Source organism: Bidens hawaiensis, unplaced genomic scaffold, assembly GCF_021521415.1.
Source record: "Bidens hawaiensis isolate Kalapana, Puna unplaced genomic scaffold, B.hawaiensis_p1.1 tig00055819_1, whole genome shotgun sequence".
NCBI lineage: Eukaryota > Viridiplantae > Streptophyta > Magnoliopsida > Asterales > Asteraceae > Bidens > Bidens hawaiensis.
The window spans coordinates 57,751-75,884 of record NW_027500055.1 but is presented as its reverse complement, the minus strand read 5'-3'; the positions used below and the strand labels follow the sequence as shown (position 1 = coordinate 75,884).

General features: G+C 32.9%; 1 protein-coding gene across 1 annotated transcript; it reads right to left on the bottom strand.

Annotated features, from left to right (window-relative positions):
• Window positions 1-5: 5 nt before the first annotated feature.
• On the bottom strand, window positions 6-6,820 carry LOC143601178 (dnaJ protein ERDJ3B-like; the record flags this gene model as incomplete). Its single annotated transcript, XM_077078655.1, has 10 exons — window positions 6,539-6,820; window positions 4,406-4,554; window positions 4,178-4,304; window positions 2,550-2,667; window positions 2,186-2,302; window positions 1,968-2,054; window positions 1,095-1,154; window positions 932-1,009; window positions 774-845; window positions 6-110 (listed from the first exon to the last, which is right to left on the bottom strand). Coding segments are annotated over exons 1-10 (981 nt in total), but the record flags the coding sequence as incomplete, so codon positions are not given.
• Between the last annotated feature and the right edge of the window lie 11,314 nt (window positions 6,821-18,134).

The following is an 18,134-nucleotide window of genomic DNA, read 5'->3' as shown; positions in this document are numbered from 1 at the left end:
GTTGGGAATAAAACCTCGAACATTACGTATAGGTCCCCCTTCTTGTTGCTATAGTGCAACGGCATCCCTTCGCCTTTGAACTTCCTCACCTCCTTCGGGTTTGTGATTTTCTGAAAACGGTTATTTGCGAAGTCAGTAGAGAAATACAATTAGAGGGTGGTTGGGAATTGGGATTGCTTATTTAAACGGTTACTAAGGGTAAACTTGTAATTTCAAATCCAACAAGAATAATTAGTTTCGAATAAGCAATCGGAAACAGATTAGTTCATTTCAAAATAAGCATATAAACATAAACAGTATCTTTATCCAAGACTTCAAACACTTGAAAATAGGGGTGTTAAACGGGTCGTGTCAAGCGCATTGACCTGAACGTGACACAAGCTTTCGCGGGCCGATATGAACACAACCTGTTTAACTCTACTTTTTTTTGTTTGCATATTATTACTTATTAAAACTTACAACCAAAAATATACATGTACATAAAATAGTTATGTTTAAACGATAAAACATGATGTTACTTTATTTTAATCTTACAAATTATGGCATAAAATACTAAATCTGTTTAATTTATGACATAAAATATACAATTATAACGCATAAAAACAAACGAGCTGACACGCTAGTTTTGACTCGAAAGTGCTTATTATTTGCTACAAAAAATTGCAACAAGCAAAGAGATTATTTAAATAAGAAAATCCCACTTCCCAAACACCCCCCCTTAGGTAATATTTTCAAGTGTGTTAATATATGAATAGCTATACATGTTTACTGACCTTTGAACCAATGTCAACAAGATGCTCATCAAGGTGTGTAATGGTCTTCTCAAAACCAGTAAGAGCTTGCACCTAATAAAATACAATCTCATTAACATATTGCATATTTTAAAACAAAAACATAACTAAATTGATGATATTAAATAACAACAAATTACCAGAGTTATATTAATAGTGGTGTGAAGGTGATCGCCTTCCCTTCTGAACCGCTCATGTGGTGCTGTACGAATGCGAAACTGCACGAGATTTGATATTTATTGTACATTAAAACTGGATTTATTTTTAATGATTTGGTATTACTATTAATGATACAGAACTAACCTTAAGATCTCCAGGTTCACCATCTATGATTGGTTCGCCTTCTTCATAAAACACCACCTCCTGCAAAAAGAAAAGGGTAAATTATTATTGCTATTTAGTGTATGGACTTTATCGTCACGATTTAAAAAGTGTGAATTCAACAAAAATCCTTAAACTTTTTTTTTGAAAACTGCCTTCGAGTTATGACTCTTCTTTAACCCGTTAACTGATTAAACAAAAAAGAGAGCCAAAAAGAAATTGGTGTATTTTAAACAAATAAATTCTTGTTGTAATGATATATTTTTGTAAACATATTCAACTCGTTAATTATTTATAAAACAGTTAAAAAAACAGATCAAAAAAGTGTTTACGGGTCAGTGGAGCCCAAATGCCCTGTTTGCAGTGTGCGCATATAATGTATATATGTGTGGGCTCTGGGGGGCAAAAGTGAAATTGCACTATTTTGACGTTATTTTACTAATTTCGTGAAAATAACGTCAAAAGTGGGGGAAGGTTAATCAGGCATCATGTGGTGGCGTTGATAGCCGAAAGACAAGGGTGCATGCACTAATCGGTCGATGGTTGAGTGTTATGTGCCTTACGTCCAAGGCTTGATGCAAAACTACTATCGAGCCGGGGGTCTCACCGGAAGCAGCCTCTCTGTTCCTACGGGGTAGAGGTAAGGCTGTCTACATCTTACCCTCCTCAGACCCGACCATAGCTTTGCTATCGGTGGGATTTACTGAGTACGATGATGATGATGACTCGACCCGCCGCCCCAAACTTTACTTATCAAGGTCTAGACTGCTTGAAGCAGCATGAACCACTTGAAGCAAAAGCATAATATTTTAAGATATAAATATATGATACAGGTTCATAGAAATAAGTGCTCACTTGTCCATCTTGCATTCCTTTTTCAATATCCACAGTGACGAAGTTTCCTTCCCTTTCATACTTTACATTCAGACACTGCTCACAGACCTAACAAAAGCATAAAAAGCATGGTTGGTTTGATTAAATTAACAACGGTGCAAATGTATTATAAATTTATGACTTATGATGCATGTCAAATGAAGGATGTAGTGCCACAAATGATTAAAGAAATAGTGTACCTGCTCTGTCATCTGTTGGTACATCCCTGGACCAATTTGCCGGTGATAAACCTCATTCCTACAGTTGCATCGTCTTTTGCCTGGTGCTGGTTTTAAAATGTTCTTCTCCCTCCATACCTAATAAATAAAGCAACATTTTAAAGATATAAAGGTAAGCAAATCGATAAAATCAACAGAAACTAGATTAATATGCATGCAAACTATGAAAGGGTTCAGATTTGATGTTCTGTTAAAACTCTAAACTTACTTTTGGCAATGAATTATTTTAAGGTGGTAACAAATGGAACCGAGTGCCGTAAGTCTATAATGTGTACTTAAGGTTGCACATTTAATTGGCTAAAAGTAGATTAATATAGTTTTCCACCTTTAATGACCCTCCCATGTACAAATCTTCCAATGATGCGTCCAAATCAACGATGACATCATCGCCTTTTGCAACTTTCTCTTCCTCATGCTGGTCTCCTCCGCCACCACCAAAAAACCTGGAAATTACTTCTTTGTTAGTTAGTGCTAAGAATCTAGGGCTGATATCAAGAGTTGTTTGGGATTGCTTGTTAAAGCAGACATTAAATTGCTTAAGTGATTATTCAGAACTTTTTATTTCACTCTAAGCAAAATCTGATAATCTGATAATCAGTTAAGATAACCAATCACAGTGACCCTTAAAATAGCTATCAATAAGTTTTTACTTATAATAAACAATCCTAAACACCCATAAGTAAAAAAAAATATGAGCATTAACAACTTTTAACAGGTGTACTGCTAGTAACAAATAAAGAAAGCAGAAAACAAGTTGGACAATATTGATGCATTAACTACAATTACATCATTTTTACAGCAGATGAAACATCAAAAGTACAAAATTCAAGAGATCTAGTTATGGCTGGCCTAAGGTTATGTGATTAAATGACACAAGTGTTGCTTGTAAACATGACACTCATTTGCAATATACATGAAAGGCATTCCAAGGAAGTTAACACTACAGAAAACATAAGCTATTAATCTTGTTTGTTCTTTTCAAATTAAACTTCCATCAAACATAAAATGCTTTAATGGAACATTGCAGATTATGTTTCTTAAGTAAAATATCCATGCTCACAAGTCACCAAAAAACCGTGCGGAATAGGCTCCGTGCCAAGTTTATTGTTTTGTATTTAATATTAGAATCATGTATACAACTCGCAGCAGGAGTGGAAAAAAATTTCACCACCCCCGCACCCGCCCCGCCCCCTCCCCTTGAGCAAAGCAAATTCATAATTACATTTCAGAACGCTATAATCTGTGCGTATACTTGTTATAGTTATAGAGAGGGGCCTGCTACAGAAACACCACCCCCAATAGCGTACAAGTAGCGTGCATGTCACATCATACAGGCTGTAATAAATAGGGATGGCAATTCGTGTCTTAACAGGTAAGAGGCGACGCGCGTGACACAAATATAAAACTTGAATACGACTCATTTAACTACTTTATATGCCATGACTATAAGACAGTTTTAAGTTTTGTGTACCACTAAGGGATAATGAGGGAGTTTAGCCTACTAATTTCAATTATTTAAGAAAATAGAAAAATCACATACCGCACTTTTTTTATTAACAGGTCATATCGTGTCTTTAACAGGTACCCAATTGCCAGCCCTGCCTGTATATGATGTCAAATCAACACAGCACAGAGCTTGTTACATAATATGGCCTGTATGATAGGGCGAAAAATGGTTATACAAGCTTGTCACAAACAATTCTCCCCTGTTACACGGCCAGTGTGACCATTTTCTCACTGTCATACTGATGCTGCCTGTATGGGACATATGGCCCGTAGCCATGTAAGATAATTTGCAGTGGTGTTGCTTTAGCTCTTCCTAGTGATAACCTTCTAATACAAAAAAATCCACCTTATGAACAAGTCATGTAATTCCGTACCCTAGGTCCTCATATCAACAACAATAAAACATAAAATATTAAGCATTCAGACAAGAAGAGCGCATAGTCTTACGATTTAAATATATCCTGAATATCCATCCCACCGCCTCTTCCGCCACCAGCAGCATGCTGTTTTAGACCTTCTTCACCATACCTATCGTACACACTCCTCTTCTCACTATCCGATAACACCTCATAAGCTGAAAACAACAATTCAAACAACATATCACCATTTCTAGGTCAAAAAATTCAAATACACAAAATGCATAACAAAACATAAACTACACAATCACACAAATACCGTTATTAATCTCGGCAAACTTCTTATTCGCCTCTTCATTTCCTGGATTCTTATCAGGATGATACTTCAACGCCAGTTTTCTATACGACCGTTTGATCTGATCGTCCGATGCGCCTTTCGGAACTTGTAAAATATCATAATAACTCTTCCTGTAACAATAATATCCAAAAAAACACATTGTTTAGCCACGGATTCACACCGAATAATAAACAAAACACATCATTTAGCCACATATTTACACCGAATCATAAACAAAACACATCGTTTAGCCATAATTTTACACCGATTCATTAACACGAGCATTTGAATGAAATAAAATTGAGCAACAAGCACCTACGCTGCATTAGCAATCAATAATGCACACAATCATAAACAAAATACATCATTAAACCACATATTAACACCAAATTACAAACAGAAGCATTTAAATGAAATAAAACGGAGAAATTGTTACCTACGCTGCATTAGCAGTCAGTAATACACCAAATCATAAACAAAACACATCGTTAAGCCACGAATTTACACCGAATCATATACAGGAGCATTTGAATGAAGTTAAACGGAGAAATTGCTACTTAAGCTACATTAGCAATCAGTAATGCACAAAATCATAACATAAACAAAACACATCGTCTAGCCACCATATATTTACATCGAATCATAAACAAAACACATCATTAAGCCACAGAATTAAACCAAATCATAAACAGGAGCATTTGAATGAAATTAAACAGCGAAATCGTTACTTAAGCTACATTAGCAATCAGTAATGTATAAAATCATAACATAAACAAAACACATCGTCTAGCCACCATATATTTACATCGAATCATAAACAAAACACATCGTTAAGCCACAGAATTACACCGAATCATATACAGGAGCATTTGAATGAAGTTAAACAGAGAAATTGCTACTTAAGCTACATTAGCAATCAGTAATGCACAAAATCATAACATAAACAAAACACATCGTCTAGCCACCATATATTTACATCGAATCATAAACAAAACACATCGTTAAGCCACAGAATTAAACCAAATCATAAACAGGAGCATTTGAACGAAATTAAACAGAGAAATCGTTACTTAAGCTACATTAGCAATCAGTAATGTATAAAATCATAACATAAACAAAACACATCGTCTAGCCACCATATATTTACATCGAATCATAAACAAAACACATCGTTAAGCCACGGATTTACACCGAATCATAAACAGGAGCATTTGAACGAAATTAAACAGAGAAATTATTACTTAAAGCTACATTAGCAATCAGTAATGCACAAAATCATAACATAAACAAAACACATCGTTTAGCCACCACATATTTACATCGAATTATAAACAAAACACATCATTAAGCCACGGATTTACACCGAATCATAAACAGGAGCATTTGAACGAAATTAAACAGAGAAATTATTACTTAAAGCTACATTAGCAATCAGTAATGCACAAAATCATAAACACATCGTTTAGCCACCACATATTTACATCGAATTATAAACAAAACACATCATTAAGCCACGGATTTACACCGAATCATAAACAGGAGCATTTGAACGAAATTAAACAGAGAAATTATTACTTAAAGCTACATTAGCAATCAGTAATGCACAAAATCATAACATAAACAAAACACATCGTTTAGCCACCACATATTTACATCGAATTATAAACAAAACACATCATTAAGCCACGGATTTACACCGAATCATAAACAGGAGCATTTGAACGAAATTAAACAGAGAAATTATTACTTAAAGCTACATTAGCAATCAGTAATGCACAAAATCATAACATAAACAAAACACATCGTTTAGCCACCACATATTTACATCGAATTATAAACAAAACACATCATTAAGCCACGGATTTACACCGAATCATAAACAGGAGTATTTGAACGAAATTAAACGGGGAATTTGACACTTACGCTGCATTAGCAATCAGTAATACACAAAATCATAAACAAAACACATCGTTAAGCCACGTATTTACACCGAATATCATAAACAGAAGCATTTGAACGAAATTAAACGGAGAATTTAACACTTACGCACGGATTTTACACCGAATCATAAACAGAAGCATTTTAATAAAATTACACGGAGAATTTAACACTTACGCTGCATTAGAAATCAGTAATAGTGATAAGTAAACGAAGAACAACAGCTTCGATCTACAATGCGCCATGAAGTGATGAAACCTAGGGTTTCTGAGCCTCCGATTCGAATCGGACGAGTTATAATAAGCTTTTGATTAACGATTTTGTGGATTAATTATGAAATTGAGGTACGAAATTATACGGTGAGATTGCAAACGGACATCACGCGAGAATTTGGAAGAAGTATGAACAGTGTGAAATTACGTACAGTTTTGCTGACGTGGAGTTAGAAGAAGAAGAACAATGGCGATGGGAGAGAGGTCCACGCGTACGAACCAATGAAATGGAGACACGTAAGATAACTGTGCCAACGTGTCACTTGCCCACGAACCCCAAACAAATTTTCCATTGCTTCATGAGTTCTATATGAGTACGGTGATTTTGAGCTTGAGTTTGATACTAAACGAGGCAATTTTGTTAGGCTCAAAAATGAATTTGAAGTTACATGAGTCTAAGATCGAGTTATGACACGAGACGAGCTTGGGTCGATTTTGACTCGGTTACAAAAATGAGACAATTCAGATCATGTTATTTCAAATCAAGTATCCATGACACGAGACGAGCTTGGGTTGATTTTGGCTTGGTTACAAAAATGAGCCAACTCAGCATAAGTTGTTTCAGATCAAGTTTTTTTAGCTAGTTTATTCAAGATTTTATTAAGCGAGCCACGAGTCCAAGCTTTGAATAGTGAGCTTTATTTAACAGCGAGCGTGTCACTTGAACTAGCAAAAAGGCAAAAAGCCCACGAACACCAAACAAATTTCCATTGCTTTATGAGTTCATGTAGTTAGGGGTGTTCACGAGTCGAGCCCGAGTCATCAAGTAGGGTGGTTTTGAGTTTGAGCTTGAAATTAAGCGAGGAAACTCAGCTAAGCTTGAAATTGATTTTGAAGTTACACGAGTCCAAGATCGAGCCAACAAACCAAGCCATGACCCGACCGATTTTGGCTTGGTTACAAAAATGAGCCAACTCAGCTCAAGTTGTTTCAAATTAAGTTTTTTTTAACTAGTTTTATTTGAGTTTTTATCGAGCGAGCCATGAGTCCGAGCTTCGAGTCGTGAGCTTTCTAAAATCCAGGGAAAACTCTCACGTAAGGCTGTGAACACTTGTTTAAAGGCATGACAGTGCGGTGTGATAAAACACGTTTAGTTCAATGATCCAACTAATGAACTCACTTACTCACCTAGTCTCCAATCATCACCATGGAGCCACTGAAACTAAATGTTAAGGACAGGAGTCGAACTTGGGTCGCATAAAACTAGTCTCTTTCTTGTTGCTCCATCACCAGTTAATTGCCACCTTTTCCATTTTTATATTTTATTTTTTATATCTTGAGAGTTGAGACATATATAACATGGTTAAAATTATTGAAAAAGAGAAAAATTAAAATGCTTATTTGAAAAAGAAGAATAGTTTAAACCAAATTTTTTTGTACATTGAAGCTTCTTAAGTTGTTTACAATTGGCATGTGATAATATGTTGACTAGATGCTTCATGTCATAAATTATAAGTCCTATTGTTTGCGTATTTTGAGCAAATTCAATGACTTTGATTTGTCAAAACTAGTTAAGAGAATTATTCATACAAAACAAAACGTAGATTATTTTTAGAGTTAATGACCATTTTTATTCCTGTGGTTTGCTACTTTCGTCACTTTAGTTCAAAGTTTGAAATTTTGTCAATTTAGTCCTCATAGTTTTAAATATTAGCCAATTACGTCCCATTCTTCTAACGGCATCCTGCTATGTCGTTAGTTTAAGGGTATTTTTTGTCTTTCTCATTTTTATTATGAGTTAATGGGCATTTTAGTCCATATGGTTTGATACTTTTGCCACTCCAGTCCAAAGTTTGAAAATTTGTCAATTTAATGTTCGGTTTAATTCAGTTTATTTATTATTATTTTTTTTTGTCTATAACCGTGAAGAGCATAATCCAAGCCCAAAACCATCGAGAAACCTTCAATACAGGTATGCATTTACTTTGTCGACAATAGTATTTGTACCCCCTCGTATTTAGTTTATAGACATTTCCTAAACTCTTCTCTATGGTGGAATTCAATGGTAAAGTGGTCAAGATAATTCCCTGAAATCAAGTTGTACAGAAAAAACTAAAAATCGTTTCTTTGATTAATGTATAATAGTTGGTTTCGACCCGGATTTTCATTACGATATGTTAATTTCTAAACCATAACTATTATGCATTCGTCAAAGAAATGATTTTTAGTTTTTTTCCGACAATTTGGTTTCAGGGAATTGCTTTGACCACTTTACCATTGAATTCCACCATGGGGGAGAGTATATGAACCGTATAGAAACTTGATACGAGGGGAGGGGAATGATTACTGTCGTCGACAGAGTAAATGCAGACCTGTTTTAGTTATGCTCGATTGTTTTGCGCTTGGATTATGCTCTTCAGGGTTAATAAAAAAATAAATAAAAAGAATTAAATTGAACATTAAATTGGTAAATTTTCAAACTTTGGACTAAAGTGACAAAAGTATCAAACCACAAGGACGAAATGAACAATAACTCAAATATATAGAAAAAGACAAAAATACCCTTAAATTAACGGCATAGCTGGATGCCGTTAGACGGATGAGACGTAATTGGCTAAGATTTAAAATTATGAGAACTAAATTGATAAAATTTCAAACTTTGGACTGAAGTGGCGAAAGTAGCAAACCACAGGGACGAAAATGGCCATTAACTCATTTTTTTTATGACTAACCATACAATTTATATGAGGATAACATGCTAATAAATTTCATATCTTCATTAGTCAAAAGTAATACAAGAAAAATCAAACACAACTTTAGGTTTTCTATCACAAAATTAATAAGGGTTTTTAGTTTTCATAGTAGCCAAACAAATCTGAATTCATCTGGATTTAGATTTAAGACCGAGAACCAAGCCTATATAATTTATTGATATATAGCCTTGAGCCTTAGGTCAGTCCCATGTTGGATATCCGAGTTATACGATTCAACCCAAAATCTGCTCAACCTGGCAAACATATGAATAGCATGTGTTATTTTCTTGGTCCTTGAATACTAGGTAATGTAAAGCATACATGTTTCTATCGATCTTCTTCGACTCATATATATATATATATAGAAACATGATCAAATACATTTTACTCTTAACATGAAATCGGTGAGAACCAATTTACTGTTATTATTAGGTTTATTTTTATAGGTGTTTGTTGTTATTTTTTGTTAGTATTTGCTAATTTTCAATTATAAGACGTTCATATATATATATATATATATATATATATATATATAGGGTAAGGATCCTAAGAGAACCCTTTGCAAATTGAGAACTTTGAAAACCATTTTGAACCACTAAAACACCTTTAAATAAATATTTAAAAAAATCATAAAACAAAAAATAATAAAAAAATTTAAAAAGTAAAAAAACCAAAATTCTTATATTTCATTCCGGTTTCATTAAAAAAAACAAAAAAAACGTCGTATTATACACATATGTATAATTTTATATAATCTTTAGTTACGTAATATACACATATGTACAGTATCATTTATCTTAAATTATACACATCATACACCCCTTTTAGAAACTCACACACCCTATATACGATCGTATAGGACCTATACGATCGTATATAGGGTGTGTGAGTTTCTAAAAGGGGTGTATGATGTGTATAATTTAATATAAATGATACTGTACATATGTTAGGACCTATACGATCGTATGGGACAAAAAACAAAAAAAGTACACCTGCAGGCGCAGTGTACGGAGTTTGACTGGGAGTCATACGATAGTATGACTCCCATACGATCGTATGGAAACAAAAAAAAAACAAAAATTGAATGGAAACAAAATAAAGGGTATTCTTTATTATAGATATAATATATATGTTTTTAGAAATTTTATATAAAATTTTTTAAAATACGGGCCTAACCAATTCAGGGTATTTCCATCCTGAATTTGCAAATGTCATCCATTGCATTTAAAACTTTATGTTAATATGCCATACTGAATTTGCAAATATAATATATATGTTTGTAACAAATATATAAAACTTTTTAAAAAGTTACCAGTTGTTAAATAAAAAATATAAAAAAAAACAAGTTATACGATCGTATAGTATCCATACGTATGTAATGTTTCTGTACAGCAGACAAATCCTGCAAGAATCTGAAAAAAGCTAAAGTCCTATACGATTGTATAAGACCCATACGATCGTATGTGTTCCAAGAGTGTGTGGATAAGTCAAAGGTGTTTGAATAACCAACACCTTTATTTGAATTGTTTTTCCAGGTACTGCTGAGTCTGTGACTGTGGTTTATTGACTTTAAACCACTTGCAAAAAGACGAAAGTGGACCCTACAAAGGTATAATGTTTTGTATGAGATATTGGTTACAATTATTTATGGAGAATTTAAATTAAAAACATGTAAATGTACATATATGTATATAGTATACATATGTGTATATAGTTTAGCTAAATCGAGTTTTTTTTTATGAAACCAGGATGATAAAATAAAAATTTTGGTTTTTTTACTTTTTCGATTTTTACGTTTTTTTTATTTTATGATTTTTTTATTTTTGGGTTTTTTGTGGTCCAAAATGGTTCTCATAGTTCTCAATTTCAAAAAGGTTCTCTCATGATCATGATCATATATATATATATATATATATATATATAGAAACATGATCAAATACATTTTACTCTTAACATGAAAACGGTGAGAACCAATTTACTGTTATTATTAGGTTTATTTTTATAGGTGTTTGTTGTTATTTTTTGTTCGTATTTGCTAATTTTCGATTATGAGACGTTATAAGTATTTGCTGATTTATATTTTGTTGTTATTATTAGATGTTTTCTTTTGCTGTTATAAGTATTTGTTGGTATTTGTTGTTATTATTTTGTTCTTGTTTTTTATCCTTTTGTTGTAATTTTTAGTTTCTTTTCTATGTTATTATAAATCATTGAGTTGGTATTGTTTCTTACGTTCTCATTTTTTAATAAATTTGTATTATTTCCTACGTTCTCATGTTAAGATTAAAATGTACATGAACCTTCCCATATATATATATATATATATATATATATATATATATATATATCTCAGCTGCGAAAGTAATTTATAGATAAGTTGCGATAACTTTACTCAAGTCCTCGTATTTTTTATGGACTTTTGACCTAAAGTAATTTGATGAATGAATTATATATTCCCTTCTAAATTTCCAATCTCTTATCTTATTAAACCTAGATATCCAACGTTATGGCTCAAAACAATTTTGACAAACGCGTTATAATTTTCCTTTTAATTCTCTAATATCTTATCTTATTCATCATACTATTCATGGGTTATGGGTCAAAACAATTTTGACAAATGGACTATAATTTCCCTTCGAATTCTCTCACCTCATCTTATTCATCATAGTTATCCATGAGTCATTGGTTAAAACAATTTTGACAAATGTTTTATATAAACAAATTTTCTTAACTTTGTTAGACTACTTATTGTTTGCAGTACAATTTTGTTCATCTAGTTCAAATAACGAACCTTATCTATATTTATCATTTGACAAATCACAGGTTCAAAAGCTAGTTTCTCGAATAAATAATATACAATTACCTTTATATTTATATAGCATGGTATTTTTCTCATTACTATATAGACAGCTCTTCTTATTTATGTAATATATTTTTATTATATAAAAAAGTATTATCATATAAAAATAATAACATTGCACCTTGGTCACACACATTAAAAACCATTATTTGTAAGCTATATATTACAATAATTTCCTGGCTTAGGCGATGTCTTTATTGAAGTTCATTTAAAGCTAACATTATTGCACAATATTAATGCTTACTTGTAATAAAATTTTAGTTATATAATGAATAATGTTAGTTACAGTTCAAAAAAAATAAAAATATAATGAATAATGTTTATTGCACAACATGAATAATGTTTATTGTCACTTGAATGAAAAAACACAAAGTTACCTTTAAATTCATAGATGGACGTAATTGATGATGGTCACACTTAGGTATATGACATCACTTATAAATTTAATATAAATAAATAAATGATATTCAGTTTTTGACAAAATCAATAGCATAAAATATGAGGATATTTATCTTTTAGCTTCATGTTTCCACACCATTTAAGTTATGAACATCGTTCTAGTTTCTCTCTTTGTGTTTTTATTTAATGGTTTGACGATTTTGATTGATTTTATGGTGCTTTACTTCATCTCTATATATATAATAAACTAAAGGTGAGTAAAATGAACCATAATCGAAAACCGAACCGATAACCAACAAATTCTATAAAGTTGACCGTTAGCAAACAAAAATAACAACTATGGTTAAGTGAATCTGATTAACTGACTACTTGGTGGTAATTATTGTTACTGTGTTTTTTATAAATTTTATACCCCTATTTCCAACTTTATTTCTAGCTTCGAACATTTATATTTATGCTCCAACTTCATAATTAAGCGAGTACTCCATAATCAAATCATTTTCAACTAAAACAAAAAAAATACATTGAACAAAAAACCTAAACAGACCCATGACATACGACCAACAAGTGCACAACCATTCGATTATGGTTAAACAATCTTTTATAACCATCATAATCAAACTAAACCAACTTTACACAACCCTACTATAAACATTAAAGAAACAAGTATTGAATTGTCAACAAACTCCAACAACTAATTTAATATGAGAAAGTGAGAGAACAACAATAATAACTAAAAAGTTGTTCAATCACTTCCACCACATGGTTTCCAAAATCATTTAATAAAATATGGTAGGGATGAGGAAACTTATAAAAAAAAGGAATCACACAAGCTTTCGAGTGAGTCGGTTTTACTATGTGCAGGGCATCGCACTTTTTAAATTTAGAAATTCTTGTTGTCTTGATCTGACAAGACTACACTAACTTCAGAGTTTGATTTAGGCGTTCCCTCAAAAACCATATCGTCGGCTTCCACTTGACAGTCATTGTGTCACCGTCACAAGCAATGTTTTAAAAACCGGTATTTTTACTTGTACCGGATTAAGCTAAAAAACAGTACAACCGGTTGAACCGGGTTATACCGGAAGGTTCAACCAGTTAAATAGTTTACCTTATAATTTCCTATAAATGTAACTTTAATCCAAAAAATAAGCCAAAAGTAAATGATTTCATAACAAAAATAATCTAAAAGTTAAGTTGTATTAAAAGATATAATGCAAAATCACTCAATTTAAAAAAAAGTTAGTTATAAAGTTTACACGTTTGAATGTTAATTGTTGGGTTAAAAGTAATTTTGAAAAAATATGGGCCGCATATATAAAAATTTCTTGGACATAAAACCGATTTGCTGGTAAAAACCGGTATTTCAGACAAAAACCGCCAGTACTATGTTCAAGCAAACTGGCCAAAAATACCGGACTCAAAATATCGGCCTACTCTGCGAAATCCGGTTTAATCGGTTAAACCGGCCGATTTGAACCGGTTTTTAAAACACTGGTCACAAGAGCATAACTCTCTTGCATATAAACACGGGTGGGCTCTGGATTCTAACTGACAACCTCACAAGTCTTAGCTCAAATCATTCATTATCATAATCCACCAAAAAAACACAAATAAGAATCAAACTTGAGTATTTATTAAAGAACCCAAACCTTCTATTGAGTAAAATGCGGATCCAAATAGTACAAAACTGGCATAGTGTCACATACAAGTAAAAATGTTATTAAAAAACTAGACTTATACACGCACGTCACACGTGGTCAAATGCACGACACGTCAAGAGAAAAGTATGCATTCGAAGGATAAAAATTGTGTACATGATATGTGTCAACATGAAAAGTATGCACGACGTTTTTCATTATGCACCGTGCATATTGACACGCATTAGCATCACAACTAGAGGTATAAAGTATAAACAACTGAACTTGAGTTTCATTAGGCTCAAGCTCGGTTTATGAGTTGGTTTTTCAAGCTCCGAGTTGGTTTGTTTATTATATATTAATTAATTAATATACATGCATGTTTCAGAAAAAGAAGACGTTAAAAAGTTTAAGTTTGGCTCAAGCTCGTGTAGTACCTTAGATAATGTAAATCTCGGTTGTGCGGTGTGAAATTGAATAATTGATACATAGAAGTCCAAACAAGGTAAAAGTTAAAAATACACAAGGCTCGACCTCGATAACTAAACCAACTTTATTTGAGGCTCGGTAATTAGGCTTGTTTCGAGTTTTTTTATTGATCCTAGCTCGAGAAACTCATAAATGACTAGATAAATGTAAAAATGTATCGATAGTTCTGGTTGATAACCATTCTATACAATTATTTACATTTATTCAATATTTGATCCTGGTTTTATACATCATATAGATATGATTTGGATTGGATATATAAACTACTAAAAAGAGATTGATTTACTAAGGTGCTGTTTGTTTTTCAGAAGTAAAATGTCAGAAGTCTGCGAAACCACATCTGCCAACATCTGTAGAATGCCAAAAGTTTGTAACTCTAATTATTTTTTTAATAAACTACGGTTTTCGTCCCTGTGGTTTGTCCAACTTTGCGGTTTTACTCCAATAATTTCGAATTCGTGGTTTCCGTTCCTGTGGTTTCATTTTAATTGCAATTTAACCCGACCACACTAACCCCGTTAAGTCTGGTCGTTAAACCCATCAGCGTGAACCTTTCGTGATGGGTGGTTTTATTCTTTTTATCCCCAACCCTAATTCGCAAGCCCACTCACGTGAGGGGCTGGGATTTGTTTGGGGAGAAAAAGGACAAAACTGCCCCTCACGTGAGGTGCACGCTGATGGATTTAACGACCAGACTTAGCTGGGTTAGTGGGGTCAGGTTTAATTGCAAGTGAAATGAAACCACAGGGACGCAAATTGCAAATTTGAAACTATTGGACTAAAACCGCAAATTTAGACAAAACATAGGGATGAAAACCGCAATTTACTTTTTTTATTATTATTTAAACGGATGAATGGAATAAGTAACTTTTATATAATGTTGTATGGGGTTTGGGGTGGGGGGGGGGTAGTGAAAACGGAAAATCTGAGAGTTGTGAGCGACATTAAGATATGATTATTCACTAACTTTAAACGCAAACAATTATATTTAATTGTTAATATTGTTATAAATTAATGTGTTTGCCATCTCTTTAGTGAGAGGTTCGCAATAATACAAGATCTCCACAATGGAGCTTCGATGAATGAGATAACAATCCTCTAGTCATGTGTTGAATTATAAGATGTTTGTGAAAAATATGTGAGAATTAAAATTTATAAGCAGGGACCTTGCACTCTCACGCATGGGGGGCATGCCGTGACCATGAGCGATATGGTGTTTTGATGGAACATTTGTCGTTGATAATTTGAGAGCTCATCAATAACTTGTTGATGCTAGTTGTCGTTGGTGGTTTCATGTTGCACAATTAGTCAATTACTTCTATAGACAATGAGTCGTCCTTACTCGGCTTTTCATAGTTACTACTTATGGACAACATTGAAAACCATAAAAATCTAGCATTTTCAACTAGTAATTAAATTAAATTAAATAAATTGTTGTATAATACATATATATTTTTAACTCCTATCTTTAGTTCAGTTCAAACGCTTGATGAGTTATGGTTTTGTACCCGCAAAGATCTCTACCTTAGTTAAAGTCGATTATAAAGGAAAATCTTTGGAACTTTGTATGCTCTAGTAGATACAAAAACACCTCGAACATACACAAAACACACATGAGTTTCAAGCAACACAAGACAAATCTATGTTTGTTAAATGTCAGGCTAGGTTGTCATCTTTGACAGTACAAGTGAGTGTACAACAAACTGTTTTTCGTCGTTCTACAATACAAGACACATACATTTTAAAAAGAGACCCGAAATATATTTTAACGTAAACATATATCTAACATGTGGGCTCAGCAATACTACATTTGCTTGTTCTTCGTAATTTTTTATATTTCAACTGTAACCAGTATTTTAAGTTGCTTTTATTTATAATTTATAAGTTTGTTTCCATACCATTGTATTTTATTTATAGATTTTATTTATAATTTATAAGTTTGTTTCCATACCATTGTATTTTATTTATAGATTTTTTAAAGGGTATATCCCTACAAAGATATTTGTGTAAAGGTGAAATTGACATGTGGGCAAGACGATATAATGTAAGAATATCTTGATCAGGTAGATCCATCTCGTTCATGTCCCCAAATCACTTTTATTATTATATGCATAAAGCATAAAGTTATGCTCGTGAAGTTTGAAAGAAAAATAATATGAAGTACCAAATGAAATTTTGAAAGAAAACAAATACTTGAAACACGATCTAATCAACTAGCTAATCCCATTAAGACCGTCTACGGGATTTCGATGCCCTAGACGTGTACTAGAAAAAAAACCTTTGTATATAACTTTTTTTTGTCAAATATTGACAATAATTGTAATAACAATAAACAAAAACAAAGTAAATTCAAATTTATTAAGAGTAAAAAGTTAAGCATACATGGCTAATTATTAATTACTTAACTAGGATGTGGACCGACTTGAGTAACTTCTAACTTCGCGCCCTAACTATTAAGTAAGTAATTCATTGTGGGCTTAAGTAACTAAGTTTTATTTTTAACCATATATAAAAAAGCCCCCATCCCTAATTACCCATAAATTTACTTTTTATATGTAACTTTTCAAAAGAAAAAGAAAAAAAGGATTTCAGCCCTTCTTGATAATGGGCTTCCAACAGCGACTGAGGCCCGACCTACCTCTAAGCCGGCCCTGGATCCCATTTTTGAGAATAGCGAGTGTTAGGGGTGAGCATATCAAGGGTCACACCGTATACCCGACCCGTCAAACCCGTTTAACAAGCTCGTATTCCACATACACTACATGTTCCAGTTTTGAACATTTCACCCAAATGGGAAATGGTCCAGTCCGGGTCATACCCACCAACGCAACACATAAAACCCGTTTCAAATCCTGGGGCGACCCATTTGTAGATGGTCCGGATCCAGGTTTAGAAAAATCGTCTAACTGGTTCCAACCGGTTCCGGTCCGAGTTTACCCATTGCACATCCCTAGCTAGATAAAAAAAATAGTTTAGAAAGAAGTGTGATGGTGATTGTTCATTAGATCTAGGATTAAAAAAAATGACCAATAACATTATTATGGAAAGTACCAACACCCATTATGAAAATGAGAAAGGGGGTTGGAATTATTAAAAATATATGAGAAAATTATTGCATCATGTGGAGGGTGAAAACGTTGGAGATGCATGCCCCGTCACCAGCCCTAGATACTCAATAAGCCACGACAAGTTTGGTCTTTATATGTACAACATTAATCGTGGCAAACCTTTGCACCACACACACACACACAACACTCTAGTGTTACATCACTCTCTTTTTCCTTATCATTTATTATATAAGTCAATACACTTTAATATTCTCCTAACTACATACACTTTCTAGCATACTTTTTTTTCCTATTTATATATACACATCACACACTCTCCAAATACATTAGTGCATGTTATAACCTGTGTAAC